The sequence below is a fragment of the Mesoplodon bidens genome (genome assembly GCF_964165515.1).
Source record: "Mesoplodon bidens genome assembly, chromosome: 10".
Lineage (NCBI taxonomy): Eukaryota > Metazoa > Chordata > Mammalia > Artiodactyla > Ziphiidae > Mesoplodon > Mesoplodon bidens.
This window is the reverse complement of record NC_138172.1, coordinates 29,623,143-29,640,144: the sequence shown is the minus strand read 5'-3', so window position 1 is coordinate 29,640,144 and position 17,002 is coordinate 29,623,143. Positions and strand designations below refer to the sequence as shown.

The window sequence follows — 17,002 nt, the reverse complement described above, 5'->3', positions numbered from 1 at the left end:
ATTAGAGAAGTACCATTAACAGTAATTAATGGTGCTTTTACATCTCCAAATGCATTGCAATTGACTGTCGATTTGTTTTGGAGGTGTTTGCAATCATAAAACAAATCTCATCCTAAATGGATACTTAGTAATTTTTAATAATTTTAAACTGTGATGTTCTATTTAACGCTTTAGTAATTACACACTGTTTTTTGAAGAAAGCTTTTTAAATTTAGAATTTTTATTGAACTTTATTAAAGTTAATGAGACTGCATTACTTATGTTCTACCTTAATTCACAATGTTTTTAAAGGTCATGAAGGCTAATGTAAAAATTTTGAAAAAAGCAAATTCAGTCAGTTAATGACTATACAATTAAAACATAATTCCACTACTCTCTTCCCCCACCGCCCACTATATTCCGAAGGAACCCACATTTAGTAACATGGTATGTCTTCATGAGCGGTTTTACAAATGAAAAGTTTAGGACATATGACCGTTAGGAAGTAGAACGGACACAAATGTTGAGAAGAATTTCACCAACCCCTGATTCTCTTCTGACTTGGTATGACTTTTGATTAGAACTAGAGTACACAGTGCCTGGCAAACTACACTAAAGGATATTTATATCAACTGAACTTCTAAAGAAGTTAAAATTAGAAAAGATATATCCCCTAAGCCAATACATCCTGCAATATTTCACTGGTGACAAGTCTCATTTTGGTTGAGAAAACTAAGAGTAAAATAGAAAATACATTTGCTCTGAGGGTGCCAAGGCCATATGGAATAGAAATTTGAGCTAAAATAAACCTGTCTGTAGTCTTTCCATGCAAGAAGGAAACTGTAAAAACAGATTTGGGGCGAGCCTGATATGAGTTACTAAGATATCATTTGCAAGCCTCTTCAGTGTCTCTTTCAGTCCACTTTATTTCCACTAGGAACAACCGCTTAACCCTTGGAGAGTAGTTCTTTGTAACAATTCCTCACAACAATATACCTGCAAAATTAAACTGAGTTTCTTGGACCATTCACAGTATGGTGAGAGCATATAAGGCAATAATTCTAAATATACAACAAGAAACAAATATTTCACAATTTTACAAATTTAAGAAAATACGTAGGAGGAGTACCAAACAAACTTGGCATGTTTAAAAATACTTGGTGCTTGTCAACTCTCAAATAGTACAGACATATTGTTTGTATTATCAATGATAACAAGAAAATCATAAAGAATTAATCATGAGTATCTGCCTTCATCTTAGGATCACAATAACAAGACCAACATGCTGCACTTCTTTTGTGATGAGGCAAAAATCTAACACATGAATCCTATGAAGACAAAGCTAATAATTTTTATGTGTTTTTGAAGAATTCCAAATCAAGAAATCATGTCCCATCTTTGAGATGAATGCTTCCTTCTACCCCACACAACAAAGATGAGAGCATAAAGAGAAATTTTTGATATATGTGAGTAAATAGATATACATAGGCTGACTTCAGTAAGGCTCTAATCTCAGAGATAAGGAGCCAGCATAGAAGTGTGTCTCCAGTAAATTAGCTCCTAAAAAATTATAACCTCCTTAATATCTATAGAAAAATCTTATTTAAAAAAATGGTAAATTCACCAAGCACACACCATTTTGTCATTTAACCTTTGATTTCTGTCATTTGGCGCTCCTTAATTCCAAAAGACAAGATTGATAGAGATGCCTCCAACACCTCATCTGCTCAAAGCAAGACAGTGAGATGATATCTAATACAAGACCTAAACATTTCAACTCCATTGTCACTGATACAAGGGAATATGAGTTCCAGGAAAGGAAAAACTGAATGTCATGCTTGGATTTTTGCCATTGAGAAAAATCTACTCTAGCATGTGTTGTATGACACTGATACTTACTCTGAGTAGGTTTTTAAAATGATACCTGCTACAGTTATCATGGATCCATGCATCCTTAAAGTCTTACAGGTTATAGAATAGCAGGGGCAAATATTTTTATAAGCCACATGGCACTACTGTCGTTTTGTTCCCTGGAGGAAGAGATACTTTTCCAACTATTACACTACCTTTGTATTCCTGGGGTCAGCCGAATCTGGTCATGATCCTGGACAAAAACTGTGATGGAGAATTGGTTTTCTGTGGTGGAGATTCCTGGAGCTCATACTCTGGATGTGTGCAGACTTTTAAGGCAACCATGGCCAATCGAGGTAGAGAAGGTGAGGGCACTGATATTTTCAAGACACATGCAGGTGGTGCTCGATCGTGATGATCATTACTGATGATGACAACAGCTGCTGACATTTACAGAGGGAGTGCAATGTCACGTACAACACGCACAAGGCTTTAACATGTCACCTTACCATAGCCTCACAACACCATTGTGACTTAAAACTATTAGCAACACAACCTCACGGATGAAAAAATAAAGGCACAGTAGTTACCTGGCCCAAGTTCACTGGGAGTTGAACTCAAACCTGTTCATTTACTGAGCCCATGCTGTTCATCACCACAGTGCCAGCTGTGTAAGGACTCAGACTCAAGTCAGTCGCTGCTCCATCTCTTATGTAACCTTGGCCAAGTTACTTAACAGCACAAAGCCTCAGTTTCTCCATTTGTAATGTGCGGATTATAGCACTACCTGCCTTACAGGTATCAGAAAAAACATTTCAAACTTGGAAATAGGCAAACGAGATTACTGGATTCCTTTAGTATAGTGTTCCCACTGCTGGGTGTGACTTTCTGTTCACGGGGCTATTTTACAACTGATGGGAGACAGTAACTTGTGTGAGCTCTTATGGACCAGCAGGACATTATCCTGTTCTGTATCTGGCCCAACAATGTATCAAATCTCACACACACACACACACACTCACACACACACACACACACACATAATCTCAAATCATTTTTGGACTAATTTTAACATCTTACTAGGTCCCTCACCCTCTTAAATTAATGAGCTGAATAAGATCTTAAACTGTGTTTATATTTGCACAACAGCCATGAAGTTGCCCTTCTGAAAACTGATTTTTAACACTCTACTGTTCTGAGAATTAAGTGAGATGATGCATATGAAATGTTCAGTATAGGGCCTGTCACATATGATCCAACGAAGGTCATTTGTTAACATCATTGCTATGATCATCTCAATAATTGTCACCGCCACTACCATACTATTTAAATTTTTTAATGTTAAGAATTGTTTCTGTTCACTCATATTCAAATATTAACAGTGAACAGTTAATAACTAGTTCTGAGAATAGTTCCAAAATTACACTGTTACCCATAGCTGAAGCCACTTTACAATTTGGCCTTGAGAGCAGTTGTTTTGCAAATTATACACAGTACAGTAATGGAGTTATTAAGGGATCCACTTTCGATGCACAGAAAGTTGTGCATCAGCCGGGCTGCCATCACCTCTGTTAAACAGGATTCATTAGAGTGATAACTGACAGTTGTTTCCCTTTCTAAGTGATTGCTCTGTAGTTCCATTATGTTCTGTCAAGGAAGTACTACTCATTAATTACCAATAAACTGAGTACCAACTGTGCTTGCAGTAGAAGGTTTGGAACTGTTAATCTTGGGGTGGGGAAGGTGGCAGGAAGAGGAGAACGCCACCTGGACAGGTGCAGGAGACGCATGGCGAGAGGACGTTATTACAGGCATGGGCGGGGAGGGACAGAGCTTCTGAGAGGGTGGAAGACCTCTGCTTTTGAGGCTCCTGGTATACTGAGAAAAGCAGAAAGGAAGAAATCTCAAAGCAGTGGTCCAAAAAGTATGCCTATGTTTAAAAAAAAAGCAAACTTTGAACAGGAAAAAATAAGATCAAAATAATTAAGATATTCCTAAGGTAATGACAGAACTTTTTTTTCTTTTTAAATTAAAAAAAATTTTTTTTAATTAATTAATTTATTTTGGCCGCTTTGGGTCTTTGTTGCTGCATGTGGGCTTTCTCTAGTTGTGGCGAGCGGGGGCTACTCTGTTGCAGTGTGCGGGCTTCTCATTGCGGTGGCTTCTCTTGCTGCGGAGCACGGGCTCTAGGCACGCGGGCTTCAGTAGTTGTGGCACACAGGCTCAGTAGTTGTGGCTCACGGGTGTAGTTGCTCTGCAGCATGTGGGATTTTCCTTTTTTTTAATTCAAAGTACGTGGCAGGTGAGTGGTCAAGAGGTATGGCAGAGGGCTTTTTGCATTCCAGCTAGAACACTTCTGTAACTCTCCTCTTTTGGAAATAATATCTAAAATCTAAATTGAGGCTTTTTGTGAAAATGCAGGCTGAAGCCCAAGGGTTGAGCCCTCTTCCCTCACCCCTCAGACCCTGAGCTCTGACTTTCAGTGAACCATCTGGTATCCTGTGCCCCAGAGCTGGGCTCCTCGCCTGCCTGCTTTGTCTTTCACTACAGAGCCATTAGGAGGCTCTTTCTAGAGATTCTGGGAGACACATCCTCGTTGCTCTCCAACTTCTTCCATCAGCCAAGCTGCATCCACAGCCACAATGGTCTTTTGGTTTCTCCAATTCCTGCCATGTATTACTTACTATAATATTTCTGAACGCATTTTATCACACATCTATCAGTCGGTTTCACATTCAAGTGTCTCACCTCATCAATAAGACTGCACCTTCTTGAGGACAAGGACGTGGCTGCGAAGGATAATTAACAATTACAGAGGGCCACTAGTTTGAAATCTGTCTGGCCATGTGGGCACCTGGCAGAGCAGACAAGCAAGAACCACCTTTGTTTATTCCTCCAGAATTCCTCTGCCACAGGAAAGGGAGACCATTGCTTTTTAAAAATGTTTTAAAGGTATTTGTGGATTTCTGGCTTCAGTAGAGCCCAAGACCTATCATCAGAAGCCTCTGGACTCCCTGGTATGTGCAGACATCTGTTGATATCTGAGTCCCTGTTCTACAGTGTTTTTAAAAAGAGGATCCTGGGTTTCCTTCACGATCAAAAGAGAGCAGTGCTCTCTCCAAGAGATTCGTGCTGAAAGGTGGGAGAATATAGTGAACTGGGGCAAGAGGCCAAGAATTGGGTAGAGGTCAAGGTCAGCCAAAGGCCAAGTGAGAAAGACTAACAGAACCAGCTAATCAGTAATATATCTGGGCACTGAAGCAGGGGTAGGTATGACAGAAGAGGGACAGACCAAAAGGCCTGAGGGACAAGGGGAGAGATAGGAGGTGCGCACCGCAGGCCTATTCTGTCAGCTCGCGAGGAACCGAAGAGCTTTGGGAAACTAGAGAATACAGAGGGCTCCAGCTCAGCCCAACTTGCCTTTAAAAAGGCACAAGTCCCAAGGCAAAAGCACTCCAGGCATTCCGGAAACACAAAGGGGCGCCATTAGAGGAGAGGAAGGAAAATCTAAAAAATTTTAATTTGGAATTAATTTCAAATGTATCCCCAAATTCCACGAACCAGAACAGCACAAGGAACACCTATCTACACCCCAGATCCATCTTGAGTTAACATTTTCCCCATCTGCTTATCATTTGCACTTTCTCCTTATACACATACTGTTTATTTCCTGTCCTTATTTTGAAAATAAGTTTCATTCAGTGTGCATTTAAGAATAAGGACAGGGTTTCCCTGGTGGCGCAGCGGTTGAGAGTCCGCCTGCCGATGCAGGGGACATGGGTTCGTGCCCTGGTCCAGGAAGATCCCACATGCCGCGGAGCGGCTAGGCCCGTGAGCCATGGCCGCTGAGCCTGCGCATCCGGAGCCTGTTGCTCCGCAACAGGAGAGGCCACAGCAGTGAGAGGCCCGCGTACCGCGAAAAAAAAAAAAAAAAATAAGGACAATTTCTCTTATCACCACAGTACAGCAACCAGCTTCAGTAAATGTAACATTGGTACCATATTTTATCTAATCCACCATCTTCTTTCCCAGTTTTGTCTATTAACTAGTGATGTCCCTTATGGCATTCTCCCTGTCCATTGTAAGATCTAGTATAGGCTCTTATTTAGTGCCCCTGTCTCTGTAGTTTCCTTTGATCTCAAACATTTCTTTGACTTTTTTTGTTTCACAATATATCCCTACTTGTACCTTCCACATACTTTTTAATAGAACTACTCCTTACTGGGGTTTCTCTGATGTGTCCTGCAGATTGGATTCGGGTTACGTATTCCTGGCCCCAAAGCTGTACTGGCCACCTTGTGCCCTTCTCAGGGCATCACATCAGGAGGGACACGATGATTGCCCTTCACTGGTGATCTTTCAATTCTGATCACCAGTCAAGATGCTGTCAGCTTTCTCCACTGCAGAGTTACCATTTTTTCTAAACAGAAGACTGCCTAGTATTCTGACTGTGGACAGTCTTCGCGGAGAGTCGCCACAGTTTCCGGCTTCAACAGTGCTTGGACGGAACCCGGCGCTCGTCCCCCCGCTCCGGCCGGCCGCCCAGCGCCAGCCCTCGCCACCACCTCACGGCGCCCTCCGACCGCCCCAAGGCCCCCGCCGCCGCCTCCCCTCGGCCGCCCGCCATGACGACTGCGTCCCACTTGCAGGGGCGCCAGCACTACCACCAGTACTACCACCAGCACTCGGAGGCCGCCCTCAACCACCAGATCAACCTGGAGCTATATGCCTCCTACGTCTACGTGTCCGTGTCGTACTATTTTGACCACAGTGATGTGGCTTTGAAGAACTCTGCCAAATACTTTCTTCACCAATCTTGTGAGGAGAGGGAACATGTTGAGAAACTGATGAATCAGCTGCAGAACCAACGGGGTGGCCGAATCTTCCTTCAGGATATCAAGAAACCAGACCATGATGACTGGGAGAATGGGCTGAATGCAATGGAATGTGTGCTACGCTTGGAAAAAAGCGTGCATCAGTCACTACTGGAACTGCACAAACTGGCCACTGACAAAAATGACCCCAATTTGTGTGACTTCATTGAGACTCATTACCTGAATGAGCAGGTGAAATCCATCAAAGAATTGGGTGACCACATAACCAACTTGCCCAAGATGGGGGCCCCCGAATCTGGCACGACAGAGTGTCTCTTTGACAAGCACACCCTGGAATACAGTGATAATGAGAGCTAAGCCTTAGGCTGGCTTCCTGTAGCCACAGGGGTGACTTCCCTGCATCAAGGCAGTGCACGCATGTTTGGGTTACCTTTACCTTTTCTGTAAGTTGTACCAAAACATCTACAAGTTCTTTCCTTAGTACCATTCCTTCAAATAAAGTAATTTGGTACCTCCCCACCCCCCAAAAATATTCTGATTGTATATTAGACAGGACGAGGATTTAGTTCACTATGTTTTAGTTACACACTGACAAAGTATACACATTTTTAAAAGCCTAAAAGTGTGTTTTGTTTGCTTTAAATAATGACACATGTTTAGGACCTGCATGTAATTGTTCACTTTGCACCATCTACCACTCTGGGCTGTGAGCTTTTTTTTTTTTTTTTTTTTTTTTCTTTTTGCGGTATGCGGGCCTCTCACTGTTGTGGCCTCTCCCGTTGCGGAGCACAGGCTCCGGATGCGCAGGCCCAGCGGCCATGGCTCACCGGCCCAGCCGCTCCGCGGCATATGGGATCCTCCCAGACCGGGGCACGAACCCGTATCCCCTGCATCGGCAGGCGGACTCTCAACCACTGCGCCACCAGGGAGGCCCATGGGCTGTGAGCTTTTATTATGCAAAAGCTGTGGTCTGTGAGCCATTGTTTGTCTGCGCTCCTTCCGGCCCTCTCAAGAAAACAACACATACAATAACCAATAAACATGCTGCTTTTAAAATGTGGTCCAGAAGTGGATTTTCACATTTTGAAGTGCATCACAGGCTGTTTAAGCTAAGAGACATTTGAAATCAATTGATACAACATACATACTTTTACAGTTGAGAAAATCAAGACCTGGGGAGGAAAAAGTGCACAAGGTCACGCAAAACAACAGTTCTTTACGAATGATTATAAAATCAATTTAAGGGGCCATGGCTGGCATGTTTTAAATTGAAATAAAAAATGTCTGAGTGCTCAGCATATAGCAAGGGTAAATATTGTTTGGTGCAACTTTTGTTTTAACTACATGTGTTTATGAGTATGTATGCTCCTCTTTGTTGGGTAACAATATTAAATCTATTTCTTACTGAAGGTCATGGTTAAAAACCTTTAAAAAAAAAAAACAAACTCCACGAGAACCTAGGTCTTCCAACTTAAGAACCAGTAATCACTCTACTAGAAAAGTTCTTCTTTAACTTTAGTGTGAAAATAAATAAAGGTTGAAATGCAGTTTCTATTTCAAAAGGTCTGGGTTGGGATCTGAGAATCTGTATTATGCATAGGCCTGTGGGTGATAATAAGCCACTGGTGTTGGTTTGTGGACACCTTTGAGAAGCATGGTGGAAACGGTATATCCCAGGAGGGACCTGGTTTACTGTGAAGGATATCTACATGAAGTAGGTATCAAATATATATATATATATATATATTTTACATTTGTTAACAATTTAAATATGAATAACTAATTCTTGGAAATGTTTAGATTAAAACAAAACCCAAAAAACCTTCTACAGAGAATCAGCTCAACTCACAGCCCAGAAAATGTGCTTACTGTGATAGTCCTAAGAATGTAGGGACTTCTAGTATTCATGATACGCCACACAAGAAAACCAATGCACCAATAATCCTGAGGGTTGGGATTAGTTCCCCTAAATTACAGATGAGCAAACAAATTCAAACATCTTATTTTGTCCAAAGTCATACTGCTTGAGAACAGAAGGGAATGGATTAGAATCTAGCCAGTTCCTAAGGTCATGCTTCTGTTATACTCACAGACTCATACATGGATATTATTTGTACACATAAACATGCTTTAGACATGCCACATATACAAATATGCACGTTAGCATTTTTCTAAGCAGTCTACAGTATTCAAGAGTCAGACATCAGTGAGAGGAAATGAATGTGTTCATCAAACTCTAGAATTGTGTGCCTTCTGATGTGGCTCAAGCAACACCATTAATATTATCAAAATTAAAGGGGTCTCTTCAAAACAGTCCCATTCGATTTGGGGGGGGGGCAGTTAGAAGGCTGGCGGGGGAAAGAGTGAGCAGCAAATGACAAGCACTACAAACAAGATTCCATCACCTATAACTTAGATTTCATTCAGTATATTTAGTTCAAACCCTGGCACTTTATACAAATAGCTTGTCACGTAAAGTGCAAACAACTCTCTTTTGACAAAGTGATACGGCTTTGGAGCTGGGTTAACTGCTTTATATACGGCAAAGCTCTTTAAGTGACAAATGAAAGCAGAGTCTTGAAATTACAGTGATATGGAATTACTGCACAAATTCTTTCTGGTTTGGTGGGGGTTGTGGGGAGGGAGCAAAAGGATAGCATTCTGCAATTAATTAAGAAGAAAATCTGAGAGGATATGAAGTCAGATTTTTCTAATCTTGACTCTGTAAAATGGACTTTGAACATACTGGCACAAAATTGAGATATGGTCCCAAAAACTTCAAATGAGATGTACAATGTTGTTTAAAGATCTGGCTGAAGTGCTTCTTTTGACCTAAATTATGCCCAGCATGGGTGCAGTAATTATCTCTGCTAGAGATGTTTGGTGTGCTGGCATTGAAACCTTTCGATATGTTTGATAATGTAGCTTTTTGTGTACACACACTGCTTTCCCAAGCTGTCTACATCAGTGGCATGTTCAAATGAAGCCAAATAATTTAAAAGGCTCTGCTTTCACGCTGGCTTTATTTAGCTTGAATAAACATTGCCAGTCAATCTCATATAAAACCTCACTTCATAAATGTAGCTGCCCTGTGCTCATCTCTTAATAAGGATTTGTACAAAGAGACCGGTTGGGCAACATAGCTCTGATAGATGATTAATAAGAAATATAGGATTTCTTTCTTAAAAATCATACTATGACCATAAGAGGGCAAATTCATTATCCATAAATCAAAAGGAGCAAAGGATTTCAGTTGTATCAGAAGCCTTATCTGACTTCAATCTGACAGTTAACTTTAGTCCGTAAATGATTAAATAAAAGTCTAAGTTCACCCAAGCCTGGCAAAAATAAAACTCAAAGCCCAGAAACTTCAAATAACATAAGAAAAAGTCACAGAATTTTTAACCTCAAAAGAAATGGAGAGGAGATGTATGATAGGATGGAAACTGTGATTTCAGATGGAGGGTCTCTTTTGCTGTTTGTGTTTTTCAGAACTAGATTTAAATTTTGCAATACCCTCCAACAGAATATAAGGTTTTGAGAGTAATGTGACCGATTTTAACTTTTTAAAGAAAACTTTAAAATTGAGATATTGCGTCTATAAAATGTGGCCGCAAAATCTTTAACATCCCTTCCAGTGACAGGTAGGGGGTCTATCTCCTTGAGTCTGGTGGGCTCGGTGAGTACTCTGACCAAGAGAATTCAGCCGAACTTACTCTGCCCAGGTCTTAAGAAACTGTTGTGTCCACTTACTCTCTTAAAACACCAGCTCTTAAAGTCATGAACTGTTCTAAGTTAAGAAGTCTGACCATCTTGAGGTCAACATGTCCTGAGAAAGCCCGTTTAGATAGCCCCAGGGGGTGGGGCGGGGAGAGAGAAGGCGCAGGGGGGAACCTAACTGACTTTCTGCCATTGGAGTCGCCCCAGTCGAGGCACCAGACTTTACTGGATGAGATAAGCCAATCATCCTTGCACTGCCCTTTGCGAATCCCTGACCCACACCATTGTGAGATATAATACCAACAAACTGTTTTCAGCTGTTATGTTTTTCAATCGTTTATTACACAGCAATAGGTATCCAGAACATATAGTAAGGTGGGATAATCTTAAGTGTGCCACTCTGCATTTTTGCATATGTATACACACAGGTAACCAGGACCCAGACAGTGAAACACTGTGTTTCCATTACTCCAGAAGACTCCCTCCGCCCCTTCCTAGACAGTGCCCTCAATAAACTACCCCCCACCTACACACACACACACACACACACACACACACACACATGTAAGCGTTATTCTAACGTCTATCACCATTGGTCAGTTCTGTCAGTTCTTGAATTTTCCAGTACAGTACATCATACAGTAGGTTCTCTTCAGTAGCCAGCTTCTTTCATTCAACTGTCTGTGAGATTCATTAATGTTGCTGCATCGGACAGTAGGTGGTATGTTTTCACTGCTGTGAAGTATTCCATTTTATAAGTCTACTACATTTATCCATGTGGTGACTGAAGGACATCTGGGCTGCTTCTAGTTTGGGCTTTTCTAAAGAAAGCTGTTATGAACATTCTTCTCCAGTCTTTTGGGGGTATAAACCTAGGAGTAGGGTTTCTGGACTTTGGGGTAGGGTGTATGCTGACAAAGGATTAGTTCAGATTCTGACTACTTAGGGATCTGCTCATCAGGGTTGTGTTGTAGTTTCTTCTGTCCCTGTATCTAGCAAATATTGAGAAATAATCATGCCAAGCATTAAGTTAAGCTATTTATGATTTGTCCTTCCATATTTGACCTCTCCTGACTAACTGCACAATAGTATTGTTCTCAACAATGTCTACTGTCATGAAAATGACACTGTTCTTGGAAAAATCCTATCAGGCAAAGTCAACCTCTAAAATGGCATTGTAATAAATATGCAGAAATGTCACTTTTTGCATTAGCCCAAAGGTTTTGTATAGCTTAAGGATATGTGCAGTAAGCTAACTATAAAAATAGAAACTTGACAGTGGGTATGTATGTGTGTGTCAAAATAATATTACTCTTTCTGGGAGTATGGAAGAAAAAATGACACAATATCCACCCACATGATTTTTATAGATCTGCCTCTTTGCCAGATGTCACCTTTTATAAGCTGCTTTATAAAAACATGACAGTATAAGTGCAATAGTGTGTTTATTGCTTGATAAACTTTAGTAATAAACTTAGGATTGGCTGGAAATTAAAGCCTTAGAGAACCTATTCATTAAGCATTTAGGACAAGTGAATAAACAAAAAATGCAAACTATTAAGTGCTCAATGTATGCAGATCAAGGTACTGGCAGCAAGCACTATTTCTCAGTAGGTATGTCCTACAGAAATATCTGCCAGTTTCCATGCCATTGAGCTAAACACATTACAGCCATACCTAAAGGATGCCGCTCACAATGCTACAAATCTGAGTGAAATCCAGAACCTTAACAATCACCATAGGCTCACTAGAAACACATTAAGCCTTTTTCTAAAGTGTTCTGTAACTCAGCACAGCATATTTTACATATGGCAAATGGCGTTTCCAACAACTATTTTTCTGAAAAGACTTCAGGCATTTCTTAAATAGCACACACTCACTATTTTCTTTATCGGTGGGGTATATATAGCAGTGTTTCTTGAAGAATACCCTGAGGATTGTTGAATTATCTATAGTGACTGGTAAAAATAGAGATTCCAGAGTCCACTCTTAATTGACTGAAACAAAATCTCTGAGGTAAGAGGCCCAAGAAACAATGTTTCATTAAGTGACTCCAAATGATTCTTATTCACAATAAAATTTGTAAACCATAGCTGTACAGGAATCTTAAAATAAATTTTCAGGGCAAAGTATATGGTTCCAGTAATGTGTCAATTTTAAGTGAATAATATATATCCTTATAACTTTAAGGTTCAATTTTTTACTCAACTTTATATTTTAAAATAATCAAACAACTTGTATCCATTTAAATTACTTTTTTCCTTATAGGTATGTATGAGGATCAACCAAACAAAGTCTAGTTAAGGACTTTTGAAAATCAATCCCTGTAACAAATACATACATCACTAAACTTTTCTGAGGATTCTATTTACCCTGGGACTGACATTTGTAATCTTTGATAAACATGAAATGCGGCAACTCTCAAAATGAAACCATCCCTTTATCAGAGGGTCTGTTAGAATTCCTCTGTTTCTCATTAGATTTTTCTATTGCTTACTCTTCACAATGAATCCCATCCATACCCAACTTTCATGGATACTGCAATAGTTAACTATCACAAAGTGACCAACATGCTGTTTGCATGGGATGTAACCTCATAAAAATGCTAATAAAAATATTAAAATAATGATATTATTTTTCCATTAACAAATCACTGCACCAAGGAGACAGTTAATATGTAGGAGAAACTGTCAAAACTCCATAGGTTGACTACAGAACATTAGTACTGGGAATTACTAATCCAAGATTCCATATCGGCCACCTGAAAAAGCTCAACACATCATGACACAATGCAGCGACAAAGCAGTATAGGATTTTCTGGACATGAGACATACTGAAAATCACCCCCCTATCAAATCACAATAAGAAGCAAAGAGTGCCTGCCTCTTTCCTTGGAAGTTAAAAGGAAGATTTTCTTCTCTGAAAAGAACAGCACTGAATCAAGAGTGAAATAGAAATCAGAAAAATAAACTATGGGGAAAGTTGAAGAGAAAGATATGGGATTAATAGAGGGAAATGTTCCTTCATAAAAAGAACCTAGTTGTTTAAAAAGAGAGAAAGAGAAAGAAAGAAAAAAAGCCTTCAGGAAGCAGTGAAATATATCAAGTAAATTCCGCCCAAGTCCCAAGTCTCTATCCTTTGGGCCTTGTCACAACACATACACCTCATCAGAAGGGTCAGAACCACAATTACTGGCATCCTGAACATGTGATGTGATGGAGGGAGCATCACATTCCTCGTCAGCAGAACTATATTCCTGTTGGACTACAGTACTCATTACCTGACATTTTATGAGTTTATGAATCTCTGTATTAAGTTCCTATTAGTGCTGTAACAAGTTAACTGTAAACTTCGTGGCTTAGAATGACACAAATTTATTCTCTTACAGTTTTGGAGGCCAGAAGTCTGAAGTCAGTTTCACAGGGCTGAAGGCAAGATGTTGACTGGGCTGCTTCCTTCTGGAGGCTTGAAGGGGAGAATCCATTTCCATGCCTTTTTCAGTTTCTAGTGGCTGCCTGTATTCCTTGGTTTGTGACCCCTTCTGCAATCTTCAAAGAGCATCACTGCAATCTGTCTCTGTTGTCATATTTCCTTTTTTCTAATGCTGAATCTCTTGCCTCCCTCTTACAAAGACCCTTAGATTATGCTGGGCCCACCCAGATAATTCAGGGTATCTCATCTCAAGATTCTTTTTTTTGTTGTGCTTTGGGTTTTTTTGTTTTATTTATTTATTTATTTATTTTTGTGGTACGCGGGCCTCTCACTGTTGTGGCCTATCCCATTGCGGAGCACAGGCTCCGGACACGCAGGCTCAGCGGCCATGGCTCACGGGCCCAGCTGCTCCGCGACATGTGGGATCTTCCTGGACCAGGGCACGAACCCGTGTCCCCTGCATGAGCAGGCAGACTCTCAATCACTGTGCTATCAGGGAAGCCCCTGTTTTATTTTTTAATAGATCTTTATTGGAGTATAATTGCTTCACAGTACTGTGTTGCTGTTGTATACCAAAGCGAATCAGCCATATGCATACACATGTCCCCAAATTCCTTCCCTCTTGAGCCTCCCTCCCATACCCCCTATCCCACCCCTCTAGGTCACCACAAAGCACTGAGCCAACCTCCCTGTGTATGCTGCTGCTTTCCACCAGCCAACTATTTTACATTCGGTAGTGTATATATGTCGAGGCTACTCTCATTTTGCCCTAACTTTGCCCTCTCACACCATGTCCTCAAGTCCATTTTCTCTGTCTACCTCTTTACTCCTGCCCTGCAACTAGGTTCATCAGTACCATTTTTTTTTTTTAGATTCCATATATATGCATTAGCATACGGTATTTGCTTTTCTCTTTCTGACTTACTTCACTCTGTATGACAGACTCTAGGTCCACCCACCTCACTACAAATAACCAATTTTGTTTCTTTTTATGGCTGAGTAATATTCCATTGCATATATGTGACACATCTTCCTTATCCATTCATCTGTCGATGGACGTTTAGGTTGGTTCCATGTCCTACTGTAAATAGTGCTGCAATGAACATTGTGGTACATGTCACTTTTTGAATTATGGTTTTCTCAGGGTATATGCCCAGTAGTGGGATTGCTCGGTCATATGGTAGTTCTATTTTTAGTTTTTTAAGGGACTTCCATACTGTTTTCCATAGTGGTTGTATCAATTATATTCCGACCAACAGTGCAGGAGGATTCCCTTTTCACCACACCCTTTCCAGCATTTATTGTTTCTAGATTTTTTGATAATGGCCATTCTGACTGGTGTGAGGTGATACCTCACTGTAGTTTTGATTTGCATTTCTCTAATGATTAGTGATGTTGAGCATCTTCTCACATGCCTCTTAGCCATCTGCATGTCTTCCTTGGTGAAATGTCTATTTAGGTCTTCAGCCCATTTTTTAACTGGATTGTTTGTTTTTTTTGAAATTGAGCTCCATGAGCTGTTTGCATATTTTGGAGATTAATTCATTGTCTGTTGTTTCATTTGCAAATATTTTCTCCCATTCTGAGGGTTGTCTTTTTGTCTTGTTTATGGTTTCATTTGCTGTGCAAAAGCTTTTAAGTTTAATCGAGTCCCATTTGTTTATTTTTGTTTTTATTTCCGTTACTGTAGGAGGTGGGTCAAAAAAGATCTTGCTATGGTTTATGTCAAAGAGTGTTTTTCCTATGTTTTCCTCTAAGAGTGTTATAGTGTCTGGTTAAGTGTTTAATCCATTTTGAGTGTACTTTTGTGTACAGTGTTAGGAAGTGTTCTAATTTCATTCTTTTACATGTAGCTGTTCAGTTTTCCCAGCTCCACTTATTGAAGAGGCTGTCTTTTCTCCATTGTATATTCTTGCCTCCTTTGTCGTAAATTAGGTGCCCATAGGTGTGTGGGTTTATCTCTGGGCATTCTATCTTGTACCATTAATTTAAATTTCTGGTTTTGTGTCAATACCATACTGTCTTGATTACTGTAGCTTTGTGGTGTAGTTTGAAGTCAGGGAGCCTGATTCCTCCAACTCCATTTTACTTTCTCAAGATCGCTTTAGCTACTCAGGGTCTTTGTGTTTCCATATGAATTGTAAGATTTTTTGTACTAATTCTGTGAAAAATGCCATTGGTAGTTTGATAGGGATTTTATTGAATCTGTAGATTGCTTTGGGTAGTATAGTCATTTTCACAATACTGATTCTTCCAATCCACGAACATGGTATATTTATCCATCTGTTATGTCATCTTTGGTTTCTTTCATCAGTGTTTTAGAGTTTACTGAGTACAAGTCTTTTGCCTCCCTAGGCAGGTTTATTCCTAGGTATTTTATTCTTTTTGTTGCAATGGTACATGGGAGGGTTTCCTTAATTTCTCTTTCTGATTTTTTGTTGTTGGTGTATAGGAATGCGAGATTTCTGTGCATTAATTTTGTATCCTGAAACCTTACCAAATTCATTGATTAGTTCTAGTAGTTTTCTGGTGGCATCTTCAGGATTTTCTGTGTATAGTATCATGTCATCAGCAAACAGTGACAGTTTTACTTCTTCTTTTCCAATTTGTATTCCTTTTATTTCTTCTTCTCTGACTGCTGTGGCTAGGACTTCCAAAACTATGTTGAATAAGAGTGGACGTACTTGTCTTGTTCCTGATCTTAGTGGAAATGCTTTCAGTTTTTCACCATTGAGAATGATGTTGGCTGTGGGTTTATCATATGTGGCCTTTATTATATTGAGGTAGGTTCCCTCTATGCCCACTTTCTGGAGAGTTTTTATCATAAATGGGTGTTGAATTTTGTCAAAAGCTTTTTCTGCATCTATTCAGATGATCACATGGTTTTTATTCCTTAATTTGTTAATATGCTATAGCACATTGATTGATTTGCATATATTGAAGAATCCTTGCATCCCTGGGATAAATCCCACTTGATCATGGTCTATGATCTTTTAATGTTCTGTTAGATTCTGTTTGCTAGTATTTTGTTCAGGATTTTTGCATCTATGTTTATCAGAGATATTGGTCTGTAATTTTATTTTTTGTGATATCTTGTCTGATTTTGGTATCAGGGTGATGGTGGCTTCGTAGAATGAATTTGGGAGTGTTTCTCCCTCTGCAATTTTTTGGAAGAGTTTGAGAAG

General features: G+C 40.0%; 2 protein-coding genes across 20 annotated transcripts in view; one reads left to right on the top strand and one right to left on the bottom strand.

The window, feature by feature from the left end:
* Positions 1 to 17,002, bottom strand: part of FHIT (fragile histidine triad diadenosine triphosphatase) — a 1,470,392-nt gene that overhangs the window by 560,383 nt on the left and 893,007 nt on the right. The gene's annotated exons all lie outside the window — the stretch shown is intronic.
* LOC308623882 (ferritin heavy chain-like) lies at positions 6,456 to 7,171 on the top strand (the record flags this gene model as incomplete). The annotated part of the gene is made up of 1 exon (XM_081246659.1): positions 6,456 to 7,171. One exon carries the CDS (start codon positions 6,456 to 6,458, stop codon positions 7,020 to 7,022), a length of 567 nt encoding a protein of 188 aa, XP_081102785.1. The 3' UTR covers positions 7,023 to 7,171.